Source organism: Triticum aestivum, chromosome 2D, assembly GCF_018294505.1.
Source record: "Triticum aestivum cultivar Chinese Spring chromosome 2D, IWGSC CS RefSeq v2.1, whole genome shotgun sequence".
NCBI classification, from domain to species: domain Eukaryota; kingdom Viridiplantae; phylum Streptophyta; class Magnoliopsida; order Poales; family Poaceae; genus Triticum; species Triticum aestivum.
In genome coordinates this window covers 24369680-24384886 of record NC_057799.1, presented here as the reverse complement: position 1 = coordinate 24384886, position 15207 = coordinate 24369680, and the positions used below count along the sequence as shown (strand labels likewise).

The 15207-nt window shown below is 48.5% G+C and overlaps 3 protein-coding genes, 1 long non-coding RNA gene and 1 other non-coding gene across 5 annotated transcripts in view; 2 read left to right on the top strand and 3 right to left on the bottom strand.

Moving 5' to 3' along the window:
• The window catches only part of LOC123048419 (uncharacterized), a 15522-nt gene extending 12870 nt beyond the window's left edge, over positions 1-2652 (bottom strand). The window contains exons 1-2 of the long non-coding RNA XR_006423285.1: positions 2517-2652; positions 346-441 (exon numbers count right to left, since the gene is read on the bottom strand). This is a non-coding gene — a long non-coding RNA (uncharacterized lncRNA). The remainder of the gene's footprint in view (positions 1-345; positions 442-2516) is intronic.
• Positions 2653-3150: 498 nt separating this feature from the next.
• Positions 3151-4516, bottom strand: LOC123048418 (probable long-chain-alcohol O-fatty-acyltransferase 4). Its single transcript, XM_044471522.1, has one exon. The coding sequence runs from the start codon at positions 4413-4415 to the stop codon at positions 3390-3392; it is 1026 nt and encodes a 341-aa protein (XP_044327457.1). The 5' UTR covers positions 4416-4516; the 3' UTR covers positions 3151-3389.
• A 2721-nt stretch (positions 4517-7237) lies between these two features.
• Positions 7238-7340, top strand: LOC123056257 (U6 spliceosomal RNA). Its single transcript, XR_006426688.1, has one exon. It is a non-coding gene; the product is annotated as a U6 spliceosomal RNA (small nuclear RNA).
• Positions 7341-9687: 2347 nt separating this feature from the next.
• On the top strand, positions 9688-11292 carry LOC123055567 (ervatamin-C-like). The gene is made up of 3 exons (XM_044479528.1): positions 9688-10168; positions 10310-10819; positions 11207-11292. Exons 1-3 carry the CDS (start codon positions 9688-9690, stop codon positions 11290-11292), a joined length of 1077 nt encoding a protein of 358 aa, XP_044335463.1.
• A 1922-nt stretch (positions 11293-13214) lies between these two features.
• LOC123048417 (probable long-chain-alcohol O-fatty-acyltransferase 4) lies at positions 13215-14400 on the bottom strand. Its single transcript, XM_044471521.1, has one exon. The coding sequence runs from the start codon at positions 14382-14384 to the stop codon at positions 13359-13361; it is 1026 nt and encodes a 341-aa protein (XP_044327456.1). The 5' UTR covers positions 14385-14400; the 3' UTR covers positions 13215-13358.
• Between the last annotated feature and the right edge of the window lie 807 nt (positions 14401-15207).

The window sequence follows — 15207 nt, the reverse complement described above, 5'->3', positions numbered from 1 at the left end:
AGTTGCGGTCGCGGGCAGCAATTGCAGTTGCAAGCCTACTGTCGAGCGTGCAACCCCCCCCCGGCCTCTCCTACAAAAACACAGTGCCAGTTGCTGTCCGGAAGGAGACATGCAGTTGGAGTCGAGGGCAACACTTGCAGTTGCAAGTCTAGTATGGGACATGCAACTCCCAACACTCTCCCACCGCCCACTTACAAAACAAATGTGAGTTGCAGTCGGGTGTGTAGGCATGCAGTTGCGGTCAACCTTCAACAATATATTCTGTGATGATGAGTATAAACTAAAAAATAAAGATCAGAAAATGAAAAAATACAAATAAAAAAGAAACAGAGGCTGCGGATTTACCCATGTGTTTTTGAACTCCTTCCAGAGGTACATGCTGATGCCGCTTCCCTTGCTCTAGCGGTTGCAAGGGCTCAGACAAATTCTGCAAACCATCTCCTGTGTATATAGAAAAAGGCGCCAAACATAAATTTGTGCTAGTGAGAGGCATACATATTCAGCTAATGATTTCAGTCAGATACTTGTATGCTTCCGGAAAAAAAGGATTTCGGGGTAATGATGAGTTATCATTGGCGTCGACGTTGATGACGAAAAGATATATTTACATTGGGTTGTGGAGATAAAAAAAAGATGAATCTATCAAAAGACCATATTAAAACAAAAAATGTGTGGAACACATGGAAAAAAAGACAGTCAACTTCTAGTGATGCATTCAGTAATCATTTATCTTGATTCATATACAAAAAAATGAACATCATGCCGATTCATAGGGTTTCAGAAAAAAAACTGAAAAACATGTTGTTGCTAGAAACATAGTTTTATTAATCATTCTCTTTTGATCCCACAAAAGAGAGATTCGAACATGCTACTGATTAATAGAGTTTCAGGAAAAAAATCTGACAGAACAAATAAACATGCCCTCCATCATGAATTGGATATAAAATCATTCTCTCGTACAGTCATAAGTCAATCTCGAGTCTGAATCATGCATTAGACAGAATCAAAACAAGTGGAGCACTAGCTTGCACAATGAGTAACTAGCACGTACAGAAATTTGCCTAATTGTGGGCTGAATACCGAAACACAGACCCCGTGCATTCAGTTTGAGACCCCTAAAACTAAATTCCAGGATATCAAACATTCATTCTCTCTCTCACTTTTCCACTTATGACACACACACAGAGTAAGAACAAAACAAATCCGGGTTCTGAATCACTACTAGTGCAGCAGATCCTTCTGCTGCAAAAAAAGCCTATATACATTCAGGCCAAATGAAATGGCTACTACAAACATACTTTAAAAGAAAACAAAACCAACCACAACATACTCTAGACTAGATGTAGAAAGAAAAAAATAATGGCTAACAAAGGTTATATATTAACAAAAGAAAGTCAAACATAGGAAGCCTAAAAACATTCTCCTATCTCTACAGAGGGAGCACTGCGTGCTACCGGGACTCGACGCCTAACCCTCCTTTGCTACTTAGTAGGCTCATTTTATCCGACTGTAACTAGTGCTAATCTGTTTCCTTGCCACAGCCGCGTCAAAACAGTTTCAGGGAGAAGAGCGCAAAAACAATCTGAACAAGGATGGAAGTTACAGAATGGGAAATTCATTTTCAGAACTTGACTGAATCTAGCTAGAAGCAAAGGAACCATTTCATTCCTTAATCACTCCCAAAATCAGGATCGGTTCTTCACTAGATGCTCTATGTATTTATTCTAGGACAAGGAATAACTCACTCACCCTCAGCCAGGGACATTGTCGATCGACAAGGGAAACGTGACTGAATGCTCTCTTGAAGCAGCTTCAGACACAAAGGGGAACGCAAAAAACAAACTGAATTGAAGAGAGGTGCCACAGAAACATAGTTTTATTTATCATGGTAAGTGAATCTAGCTACAAGCAAAGAACCGGTTTCATCCTCAATCACCACGGCGACATGCCGATCGACGCGGTCAGCGAGAGACACTATTATGCATGAACGCACAAATGAAAATCTAAAAAAATTAACTCTAGGGAGATTCTCTGCTTGAAACTACTAATCAAAAACTTGATACAAACAAATAAACATGCCACTGCTACAGAGATAAGTTCAGTGAATCATTTATCTTTGATTCCAGAGAAATAGATATGCAACATGGTACTGATTAATAGGGTTTCAGCAAAGAAAAATCTGAAAAAGAAAACATGCCACTGCTAAATGATAGGTTCAGGAATCGTCCTCTTGTTTCTCCAGAGAAATGATATCGACATCCTACTGATTCGCAAAAGGTTTCTCAAAGATTTGAAGATAAAAATCACACACAGAAAAGGGGACACCCCCTACATGCCACAGCTTGAAGAAAAATGACACGGAAAAAATGGCTAAAATCCTGGAGCCGATTATATGATTGAAGCTATTTATCTACACTTAATACAAACAAAAAAACGACCCAACCCCCCTCAGATCTACAGTGTAGCACCAACAAACAAACAAAAACAGATGGAAAAAGAAGGTAGGGGAAACTTACTCCACAAGCAGCGTCAGCCATTCTCTCTCGTTGGGCATGCAGTAACAAGTCAATCTGTTCGTTGGAGAAGCCTTGGAGCTCGGCGGCCTTGGAGCTCGGCGTCTCTTCTTCCCGTGCGGAGTTCTTCAGATTTGGGACTGGGGAATGGAAAGAGACGAAGTGGAATTAACACGGGTGTCCGCCTCCCCATCCCCTCCTTGCGGCCCCAAAAAACAGAAAAAGCAAAAAAAAAAGGACAATAAAGCCCACTCGAACACTTGCCCAACCCACCGCGGTTCGACGAAAAATAACTGTAAACGGGCCGGTCCGCGCCTTAGACAGGCCGAAACAAGGGACAAAGCGCCCCAGCGCGAATCTACAAGCAACCAGAGATCGAACGGCTGGGCAGTCGAAGTCTCAGTCGACTGATTTTTAGCAGCTCCGTTCTCCAAAAACCATGGTATTCTCTTAAAACTTCAAAAATACTGAGTAGCCAAACAACGCAGCCTGAACTTTCTTTTGGCAAACTCGGCACTGTAAAAGTACAATCTCAGTTTGAGGACGACTCCCAAGGTTGGTGAATCATGACTTGTTTTTGGCTGGGAATCATCAGAGCTGGCGATGTTTATTCTTTCTGCATTAATTTGGCGGGCTGTAGGTGTGGAATGGTGCACAGTTCATATTATTATGGAGAATGATGGAGGTCCTCGGTGCTTTACATTTTTCTCACTTGTGAAACTTTTGAGAGTGTACATTTCATCTCTCAGACTTTAACATGGTAAACAAGACAATGCAATCATGTTTGGTTACTTGGTTAGAGTCCCAATAAATCTGAAATTTATTTTCCTTCCTACTCCTACTAGTTTTTTTTTTTAGAACGACTACTCCTACTAGTTAGTCCGTTGAACGTACAATGCCATTAATCTTTCTGCCGGCGTCGAGGAAGAAGGCCGCCACGGCAGCCCACTCCTCGAGCAGCTTCTCCTCGCCTCCGTCCTTGCACAGCGGCGGGAAGAAAAGCCAGAACGCCGTGCCCGCGACGAACACCACCACAATCACCGTCGCCACGGCACGCGGCGGCGACGGCCACCCCCTCGCCGCCCACCGCCGCGCGCACCACCCCTCGGCGACGCAGCAAGCGCCGTGGAGCAGGAAGAAGGCGGTCATCCCGCCGTCCGGGCGCCGGAGGCTGAGGTAGTACACCATGCCCTCGTGCATCAGCCCGGACACCAGGAAGGTGGCCAGCACGCCGGCGGGGCTCCCGGCGCGCGCGCGCACGGGGTCGTACACCGACGGCCGGAGGACGGCGGAGACCATGAGGTTCCACCGGCGGCCCCAGAAGTCGCGTAGGGAGGAGGCCAGGTACGGGCGGTCGAACTGCGGCTCCGTCTCCATGCCGAGCGCGCCGGCGGCCGCCGCGATGCAGGGGAAGAAGAGGTCGAGGAAGCAGTATATGTGGACGCCGTACACTGCCCGGCGCGCGTAGGGGTGCAGCCGAGCGTTGTACTGGTAGAGGCGGAGGATGGCGGCTATGACGGCGACCTTGGCCGCGCAAGAGAGGAGCGACGGCAACGGCTTGGCTTTGGGCGCTCCGGCGCCGGAGGGCCGGAGCTTGACGGGGAGCAGGGAGGTGAAGACGAATGGCAGCACGGGGAGCGCGGGGTCGAGCGGCCCGCGGCCGGCGGCGAGGAGGGCGAGCTTGAACGCGCAGAGCCAGGTGAGGAAGAAGGCGGCGGTTCCCCGGACGATGGCGGAGGAAGTCAAGGCCAGGGGCGCGGCGGCGAGGAACGGGAAGAGCGGGAGCAGCGCGACGAGGCGCGGGAGGCCGGGGCGGAGGAGCGACGACGACACGCGCGCGTACAGTATGGCGACCGCGGCGGCCAGCGACACCATGGGGATGCTGTCCAGAAGGAACTCCATGGCCGTCGCGACTTGCCGCCACCGGCACTGCACGGCCGGTGTCTGTCTTTCTGTCACTCGATCTAGCACTGCACTGGAGGAGGATGGATCTGGCAATAATGTTCGCTGGCGCGCCCGCTGTGGCGGTCTGGAGTTGTCAGTGTATTTTAACGACAGTGTTCGTGCCCACATGTGGTTGTGATATAAGGTAGTAATAAATTGTGGATAGACAACTTGACAAGACGGGCACACACACTTATAAAAAAATGCTCCACAAAATCATATTTTTGAAGTTTAAAAATAGTCACATCATTTGATGGGAAACGTAGAGATTAGGCAGAAACTTATCCTTTGAAAAAATAGTATGATCACTCGCGAGGTGTGAAAAGGCAACAACCTGCAGTAATCAGTAACTTCTGGTGGACCAGGTATTAGAGAAACAGATGCCAGGAAAAGCCTTTGTCTTGGAGCTTGGAAGGACATTTCCAATTCCAAAACAGAAGGAGGGTTAGGTATAAGGAACTTGAAGGCAATCAATGAAAGTCTCATTTTGGCTCTGCCTACTGGTATGAGAGCAGGAAGATTCTCCAACCATATTTCTCAAATTTGCTCCAGATGTACTCAACAAGAGGATGATTTTCATCTCTTTTTCCTTTGTCATTTTGCTAGAGCTGCCTGGTTTGCTCATCCTTGGTATATTAGATCTGATGCTCTCGTTCATAATCAGGACTCTTTGCTTACCACCATTACTTCTTTAATGACTTCAGATCACCCTTATGCTTCGCTGCATAATATTTTCAATTTCTTATGGTCTTTATGGAAAGCTAGGAACGATTGTCTTTTTGAACGCAGGAAAGGGCATCCTAATAGGATCCACGTTATGGCTGCTAGTACGGATTGTGCGTTGCAAGCTGAGGCACTTTTGTCATCTTATGGGCAAAATAGCGTTACTAACAATCTTCATAATGAACAGCAAATTCCTTTGCAGGGCAAATCCATTCAATCTGATCTCATCATTAAGGGGGCGAAGATTTATTCGGATGCAGCTTTTCGAACTTCAAAAATACCAGGTACTCTTCGAGGACAGGTTGGTACAGGTATTGGTATCTACTTTTCTCTTCCTGTTGATCATGGGGAGCTTAATATTCAGATTCAGGCTTCTGCCCCTGCAACCATTGATCCCATTCAGGCAGAAGCCACAGCCCTGGCTTGCGCTGCTCTGCTAGCAAATTACTTGAATGTGCAGCAACCTACTTTTTTAACTGACTGTCTTTCGCTTGCTTCTGCTGCTGCTTCTAAGAATATCTCCCATCCTGCTACGCCTTGGAATATCAGAAATGACTTAGCTTCTTTTATTAAAAATTACACTAATCTCAATGCTCAGGTCTTTCATATTTCCAGGAATCTAAATGGAGTAGCTCACAACCTTGCTCAGCAGGTGTATCAGGCAACAAATCAACCTATAATGTCTTGCTCAACTCGATCACATGCTGCAAACTTCTGTCCAGTGGCGGCTGCTTTAGCTCATTTCTCTGTCACAGGCTACCGTCTACACAAGGTGTACTGTTACTAAACTCGGTGGACAATTCAACAAATTTGTGATCAATGTGCTTCTTCTTCAAATCTTTCTTCAGAATTGGGGACACCTTGGCACTGCTACTTACTTTCAAGATAGATCTCTTAAGTGCCCTTTCTGGCATTCTTTTAGCTGCAGGTCACCTGGTTGACTTGTTTTCAACCTATCTTTAATATTCCATTCAGCTTCTTTTTCTGGCTGTATCTCCTGCTCTGTATTCTCTGGCCTCTCAACCTTGTAATGCCTCTTTAAGCTGTCAATGGAAATTGGGCACCTTCTAGGTGCCTTGCTTTGTGCAAAAAAAAAAGCAAGAGCATTCGCAACTCAACCATCAAAGCTACCATTTTGTCCTGGCGAAAAGGCCGAACATTGCTCGGACAAAACATGATAATCATGTCAAACAGTACATCCAAACACAGCTTACTTGCTTGGGTTAGCACCTCGCAAACCCCAACCCATATATGAGGCAAGCCAAGGCCACCCCAAATTGCCCAAATCGACCGGCTCCCTCACCGCGCAAGTCCTCCGTTTTTTGCGTCTTCGCCATTGCCCTCCTCCTCTGTCCTAGCCATCGACGTCTGCTCACCGCCATGGACCCTGGGTTGCAGGGTTAATCGGGGTCCCGGCCATTGCGGCAGTGAACACGACAAGCATTGCCCATAAGAACTTGCATGCCCGGAAGCGCACCCTCAAGAAGGCCGAGAAGGAGGTTATCGACCTGGAGTCTGTCGCGTCCACTCCAGCAGCATCCGCCACACCCAACGACCGAGCAACTCGGATGACTTGGAAACCGATGAAAAAAAGACCAGCAAAAATGAGCGAAGAACCGTGTCAATCACGATGATCTTCTTGTTCTGGTCGCTCCCATCGTGTATAGTGCACAGGTAATTAAGAAGAGGCGTTTGCATCGTAGCTACGTCGCATGCATGAAGGCCAGTAACATCATGAATCTCAGGTGACTAATAATCGGTGTTCTATCTATCTTCGGCTGCTGCGTAAGACAATTTATTATTATTATTATTATTTAGACTCAAACCTGCCATAAGATGCCTCAGGATAGGGCCAGGTCCAGTACGCATGCATTCTCCAGTTCGCCTCCAAGTTGGGCCAGCGGAGGAAGAACCAGGCTGCACGCAAATGCGGCCCACCTAGCCATCCCGCGGTTCCTGCGGCTCGCTGGACACAGCAGCGCACCCCAGTTTAGTCCCACATCGCCCAGCGAGGAAGCTCGTTACCTGTTTATAAGCTTCGCTCTTCCCTCCTCATCGTCCCTTCTGGGACATCCGATAAAATTGGAACGATACAGAGAAGATTAGCATGGCCCCTGCGCAAGGATGACACGCACAAATCGAGAAATGGTCCAAATTTTTTCGAGATTTTGCGCGGCGGTCCCTGCGCATTTTGCAGATACGCCCCTTGGCCATCTTCTTGTGGGCATTGTTCCCTGTTTTGCAGTTACGCCCCGGGCCTTCTGCCTGTGTGGTTGACTGGTTGTGGCTTCTGCCCTTCTCTTTGCAGCCAGGTCCTTCCACTTTTTGTCTCTTCTAAACAAGTACTTGCCTTTCTGTACTGTTCTTGTCATGTTTAAATTTTGCATTTTGGTGGAACCTTTTTGCATGATGGTTGTTTCACGTCTATTCAGCTATGTTCCTTTTTCTTTTCTAGATCAGAGACAGTTCAGCTATTTAGTGTACTAACCTCCCATCAAAACAAAAAAATGTAGTGTGCTAACTTTTATTGAACCTTGATGTACTTGTGCTGGCTCCCTATTAATTTTTTTACTAAACCATCCAAGCATAATCTTCATCTCGCAGCAACTTCTTCTTTTGCAATGTAATGTCTTTTTAAAAGCACATTCCATAATGTAGTATATATTTCCACTAGTACTTCTCCTAGCATTTTCCACAAAACACATGGTGTGTAAAAATACGAGTCTCTGTTCTAACTGACTTGATTGTTAGTGTATCAGTCATATCACTACTCTTCAACCGTGCATGTGAAAATGTAGGCATCTGCTCGGGTATAGCTAGTCACAGTTTTATTTTCTTTTTTTCATCCATGAAACCTAAGTATATTTCTCTTCTCAATGATTTGGACTGATGTAAAGAATGCACCAAGATAGAAAAAAGTTCACTACCGCCGAGATGCAATCCTAGTTGCCAGAGAAGACGGAAAGTTCAGGGAGCTACGATCTCATGCGTTCCAGGCCACGTCGCACGCATGAGCTTAATGAGCCGAGCATTTAACTAGTTGAGAAAGTCATTAATCCACCCCTATAGATGTGGGTACTTGTCGAGCGAATTCTTGCATACCTAAAACTGGGAGTCGCCGCATCACTAGGGCGTTCGTCACTAACTCATTGATCGGTGTAATCGATTGCCTCATTGTCAGCCCGCGTCCTCCATTGTGCGCACTCCGCACTAGGCAATGACACGACACATACATTAGCCATCCAGCAGGCAAGTCGCCAACAAATATCAATAGAGAATAAAGGATAATCTTCATTTTCTAAAATTTGTTGATTGGTCCATTGAGTCATTTAGTTAAATTTATGCATAGTTTGCATTGGTTCGCTGTAAAACTTGTTCTTACAATGAAATTAGATTATATTATGATTCTTCCCTTGCTCTTAAAATGATACTAAATTATTGGAGATATTTTAGCTTCGCCGAAAAAGATTTTCCCCCGCTTTGTATTACAAAGCAACCAACACCGATACGACCAACGATAGGTGCTGGGGGTGGAAGCAGCACAGTCACGCCCCAAAGGAACGAAAGAGAAAATACAAAAGAAACAAATGCCGACAACGGCAGATTAACCAAACGAAGAAGCCTCGCGACCGCTGCGCCCACCGGAGATCTCCCACCAAGCTCCTAGACTCTGAAGCGCCGGTACCAATCAGCACCTCCAAGAAGGGACGTGACGATGACGACGCTGCTGCCAAGGCCCCCAGTACGCGGCGAGTAGAAAGGAAGGGTAGCCCCCGACGCCCTCCAGGAAGGTTTGGCGGCACCCTCAGGCACCACCACGTCAGAGTCGGCCAGGCCGACAGGGATTTCTCCCGATCCCAACCTTCACCTCAGGCACTCTGGAGCTCGCCACCAAACCGCCCACCACCCTGCACCAACTCGGTCTTGAAGCTTCCCACGCCGTCATGGCTAGCTACAAAGAATAATTTATAGTTTTTCATTGTCATTATTATGAACTTCTTATATATTATATCGTTGTATTATATAGAAAAAGCTTTTGACCCTACCTACCCATGTCAAAAATCATGGCTCCTCTGGGTCACCACCTTCATTGATAATAAACACCATGAGTAAAATCATACCTATTGAGCCATCTCACCATCACATTTTTCGCAAAAAAAAAAAGAACCTCAGCATCACCGAACAGAATGAGTAAAACGTGAAGTCGCCATCACATCACTGCTGGTCGTCATATGATCTATGTTAGTGTGCACGGCAACGCAACCTAGCACCTAGGTACCTAACGAACACTATTTATTTCATGTGCCAAGCCACATATGTATGCACCACTGCAAGAGACCAAGCGAAAATATGTAGCTCGTTACCATTCCTCCTCCACTACGTGGTGCACCAGCAGCATGCACATGCAGCGTTCGTCGCCGGCCGACACCACCGAAAGACGTGTTCCCGCGCTCCACCACGAGCACCATATAAACAAACAAATCTACAAATCGATCCATCGATCGATATGGCTTTCCCCCCTGGCAGATGGCCGGCGATCACTACTGCGATCTCGCTGGCATGGGCATGGGTGGCGGCGAGCGGCCGCGGGGTCGACGGGGGCGACATGCTGATGATGGACAGGTTCCTCCGGTGGCAGGCCACGCACAACCGATCGTACCCGAGCGCGGGGGAGAGGCTGCGGCGCTTCCAGGTGTACCACGACAACGTGGATTACGTCGACGCCACCAACCGCCGCGGCAACCTCACCTACCGGCTCGGCGAGAACCAGTTCGCCGACCTCACCCGGAAGGAGTTCCTCGCCAAGTTCATGTCTTACGACGGCAACGATCGCACCGAGGATGATAATACGGTCATCACGACGGCCCAGGGCGCCGACGCCAACATGTGGTCGTCTGGCGGCGTCAATGTCTCCTTGGATCCGGCCAGCGTGGACTGGAGGGCCAAAGGAGCCGTGGTGCCGCCCAAGACGCAAACCTCATCGTGTTGTACCTAAACGTCATCCATTTTCAACCTTATCAACTTATCAAGTACTCCATCCGTCCCATATTATTTCACATACTATGGGACGGAGGGAGTAGTACTGAGGTTTAACTAACTTTATTTGACACATGCGTGGATGGATGTAGTCAGCAGCTGGGCGTTCACGGCGGTGGCGACGATCGAGAGCCTCCACTCGATCAAGACGGGGAAGCTGGTGCCCCTCTCGGAGCAGCAGCTGGTGGACTGTGACCAGTACAACGGCGGCTGCAACCGCGGCTCCTTTCGCAGGGCCTTCCACTGGGTGCACCAGAACGGCGGCCTCTCCACGGAGGCGGAGTACCCATACAAGGCGGCGCAGGGGACCTGCGACACCGCCAAGTCCGACCACCATGTCGCCGCCATCACTGGCCACGCCTCAGTCCCAGCCTCGAATGAGCTCGCCATTGCCAAGCAGCCCGTGGCCGCGGCCATCGAGCTCGGCAGCGACATACAGTTCTATAAGAGCGGCGTCTACTCGGGCCCCTGCGGGACGCGTCTCCAGCATGTCGTCACCGTCGTCGGCTACGACGCCGATGAGTCCACAGGTGAGAAGTTCTGGATCGTCAAGAACTCGTCGGGCCAGACGTGGGGCGAGCGCGGCTACACCCGTAGGGAAAGTAGTGGCTGCACCCACTTTCGGTGCACCCACGGTGCACCCACGCAAGAAAACATATCAAAACATTTAGAAAAAATCTGAAACTTCGTAGAAATGATCATCAACAAATGTTATGAGGGCTTGCAAAGTTTGGTGGTCAAATAACATTCGAGAAACGCTCTACAAAAAAGACAAAATTGCAAAATCTGCTCAAACAGTGCACGTACATTTTGACTAATTTTCAGTGATTTTGTCTTTTTTGTAGAGAGCTCCTCGAATGTTATTTGACCACCAAATTTTGCAAGCCTCCATAACATTCGTTGATGATCATTTTCACGAAGTTTCAGATTTTTTCAAAATGTTTTGATATGTTTTTTTTGCGTGGGTGCACCGAGAGTGGGTGTAGAAGAACCACTCTCCATGCAGCGCAGAATCCTGGGCCCGGGGCTCTGTGGCATCATGCTCGATGTCGCCTACCCGACCATGTCAATGTGAATGTAGCTAGTATACTGCATCAAGCAATCATCATTGATCTACTTCACCCTGTATCTATTAATTAATTGTAACGCGTCCCGCACGTACGCATGTACATCGTCGACTCCACCGTAAGACTACATATCACTACGTCGATGTGTTTATTATTATTAATTAGTAGTACCCCAAATAAAGTTGCCAAGCACGATGGCGCCAAGCTTGTTGTGTCCAAATTCATCCTTCCTCACCCAGTTTAGCGGCACGTCAGTTGCCTGAAAACGCATTTTTGGTTAGTCAGATTTAGGAAGAAAGAAGCAGTGCAAATTGACCCAAAAAACTGGTGGTCACCGGGATTAGAAGGATTTGGGGGGGAGCGGAGGCCGGGGCAGCGAGGCTGGCAAGGGAGCGCCACCGGCCATGGACAGCGGTGGCTGGCCATCCGGCCGGTGGTATGTTAGGTGGTTGGGGAATAAGAAGAAGATGGGGACTGGAGATTGAAGAAGAACCGCTTGTTTTGCATTGGACGCTTGAGACAAGTCAAGTGACCCAAATAGAATTTTGTCGACTTACCCCTACTCAATATCTTCCTCATCATTCTCCTTCGGTGACTAAGGGTGCTTAATTGGAGGAGGGTGTCTTATGGCGCGCCTACTCCTAAGAGTTAAGGATGAGAACGCTATTTTAGATTTTCAACAATTATGCAATATATGCTCCTTTCAATTATGGAGTTACTTGATCGGATCATATGGTATTCCACAAGCATAGCTATCAAATTGGCGGCCTTCGTCTACATATATAAGGGCCAAACAAAACCCGATAAAGGGGCAAGTTGATGCGGGGGCAAATACTTGCAACTAGATCATTCGATATGTGAAACGGTGATGGCTGGCCAGCCGGGCAAAGACGACATTGTGCTGGCTGAGCTGGGCCCCACGATGGCCATGCCATGGCGGCTCGGGACGACCAGCAGGTGGCTGCGGGATGTGAGGAGGAGGAGAGGAGACGTCGAGTGGTGTCGGGGCCTCGGTGGCACTGAGGTAGCGCGGCGGCTAGACGGGTGAGGGGTTGCGGCGGGTGACGCCATGGCCACGGATTGGCGCGCGAGGCGAGCTCGACGGCATGAGGCGCGAGGAGGTGAGTAGAGGAGGAGGCAGTGCGTAATGGGGTGGACCTCTGGCGGCACGGTGACAAGGCCGGGTGGACGGGTGGGATTTGGAGCTGCTTCTCCCTGCCGGCGGTGGACACTTGCTCACAGCTCAGGCGGTTGTAACACACATGGTGTTCGGTGGAATGTACTCCCTCTATTTCTTTTTAGTCCACATATAAGATTTGGTCAAAGTCAAACTTTATAAAGTTCGACTAACTTTATAAAATTTGACTAACTTTATAGAAAAATATATTGACATTTACAATACTAAAGTTATATGTTATGAAAATTAATTTCACCATTGATTTCATAATGTGAAAAAAATGAGACCAACCCAAGGGCTAACCCTCATTGGCATTTTTTTATAGGAGAAACTCCGCGAACACCATGCGTCCAAGCCGGGACTTGAACTCGGGTGGGCTGGCAGCAACCTCAGCTGTCCAGCCAACGGGTCGACGCCCCGTCCTCTTGGTTTCATAATATGAATGTTGATATCTTTTTTCTACAAAGCTAGTAAGTTTGCCTTTAACCAAATCTTATACGCAAACTAAAAAGAAACGAAAGGAGTACAAAGAGGAGAGAAGTGTGTGCATGCTGACAGGTGGCCCTCGTCCAGTTTAATGACCCGGTGGCTCTTACAGTCGGCCCCGTCCTTCAATAACGGTGTTAACATGTGTTTAATGACCGACCAGTGTTCGAAAAACTGTCAGTACAATGGTGACATGTTTCTCAAAGAAGTGAAACATGGTGTTCCTTTTTATCTAGGATCAACAAATATGTTTTTGTGATTTACTCATAAAAATAAATAATAGAATACACAACAAAAAACAATACATCAAAGACGGATGATTCATGCACGGGATCTCCCGGAATTGCTTTTCTCCAGACTACAAAAGCTGAGCATTCGATTTGTAATTTTGTATACGTGGGGTTGATCTTTCTAACTTTTGCTCCGTTGACCATACGACGGAACTTTCCCGCCGGCGTCGAGGAAGAAAGCCCCCACTGCGGCCCACTCCTCCATCAGCTTCTCCTCGACCCCGGGAAGAAGAGCCGGGAAGAAGAGCCAGAACGACGTGGCCGTCACGAACAGCCCCACCAGCGCCGTGGCCACGGGGCGCTGCAGGGGCGGCCACCCGCTCGTCGCCCACCGCCGCGCCCACCACCCCTCGGCGACGCAGCAGACGCCGTGGAGGACGAAGAACGCGGCCATCCCGCCGCTGGGCGGCCACCGCAGGCTGAGGTAGCACACCATGGCCTCGTGCATCAGCCCGGACACCGCGAACGAGGCCAGCACGCCGGCGGCGCTCCCTGCGCGGGCGCGCACGGGGTCGTAGACCGACGGCCGGAGGATGGCGGACACCATGAGGTTCCACCGCCGGCCCCAGAAGTCGCGCAGCGACGAGGCCAGGTACGGCCGGTCGAACTGCGGCTCCATCTCCATGCCGAGCGCGCCGCCGGCGGCCGCGATGCAGGGGAGGAGGAGGTCGAAGAAGCAGTACATGTGGACGCCGTACAGCGCGAGGCGCGCGTAGAGGTGCATCCGGTCGCTGAACTGGTAGAGCCAGAGCAGGACGGCTATGACGGCGACCTTGACCGCGCAGGAAACGAGCGACACCGGCTTGCCGGCCTTGGCCGGCGCCGCTGCTCCGCGGAGCTTGACGGGGAGCAAGGCGGTGAAGAGGAACGTGAGCACGGGCAGCGCTGGGTCGAGCGGCCCGCGGCCGGCGGCGAGGAGGGCGACCTTGAATGTGCCGAGCCAGGCGAGGAAGAAGGCGGCGGTGCCCCGGACGTTGGTGGAGGAAGTGCACGCCAAGGGCGCGGCGGCGAGGAACGCGAGCACCGGGAGCAGCGCGACGAGGCGGGGGAGGCCGGGCCGGAGGAGGGACGACGACGCGCGCGCGTACAGCGCGGCGGCCGCGGCGGCGAGGCACACCTTGGGGATGCTGTCCTGCAGGAACTCCATGGCTGGCTGAACTGGATGGATTGAGTTCCAAGAGCGAAGACCCGATCTGGCAATAGAGAATGAAGAGAAAATTTGTTCAGTAAGCAAGTGGCGCTGTCAGATTATTTAACTGAGCAGTGTCAGATAACACATGTGATATGCTAATTAATTCTTCATCCAGAGTTTGACGTTGAACTACTGTACGAAACACGCCGTAGCGTGTGATAGTACAAATCAAAAGTAGTGCCCAATAAACTACTACCGCCATTTCAAAATAATTGAAGTTCTAGCTTGTCCAAGTCAAATTTCATTAAGTTTGACAAAGATATATCAATTTCTACAACACCAATATATAGTGTTACTATTCATCACCCAAGGTGCAGAATAAGTTATTCTTCACCCGAGGTAATCTTACGACCATTTCATAATTAAATTATGTTTGGAATTCAAATAGTTACATTCCTATTGATTTACTACGTAAAATTTGGCAAAAAAAATAAAAATATAGGTCATAAGACAAGAAAATTTGCAGTTTATGTGTATTCTACACTATGTTTTTACGTTTGTAATTTTACATAACATAAAATATTTTTTACGATGATTATTTTTTTATGGTCTCTTTTTACATCGAAAATAAGACAAAACTTACGGAACGTAAAATTACGGTGCATTGATGATAAAATAAAGGGGGGGAGGGGGTGAAAAATAACTATTCCTCACCCAGGGTGATGAGTAGTCAATCCCTATATATATAGTTGATATTCTAGATTTTAATAGATTGTTCTGTAAGTTTAGTCAAACTTTCAAATGTTTGACTGAAGATAATTTTATAACTTCAATTATT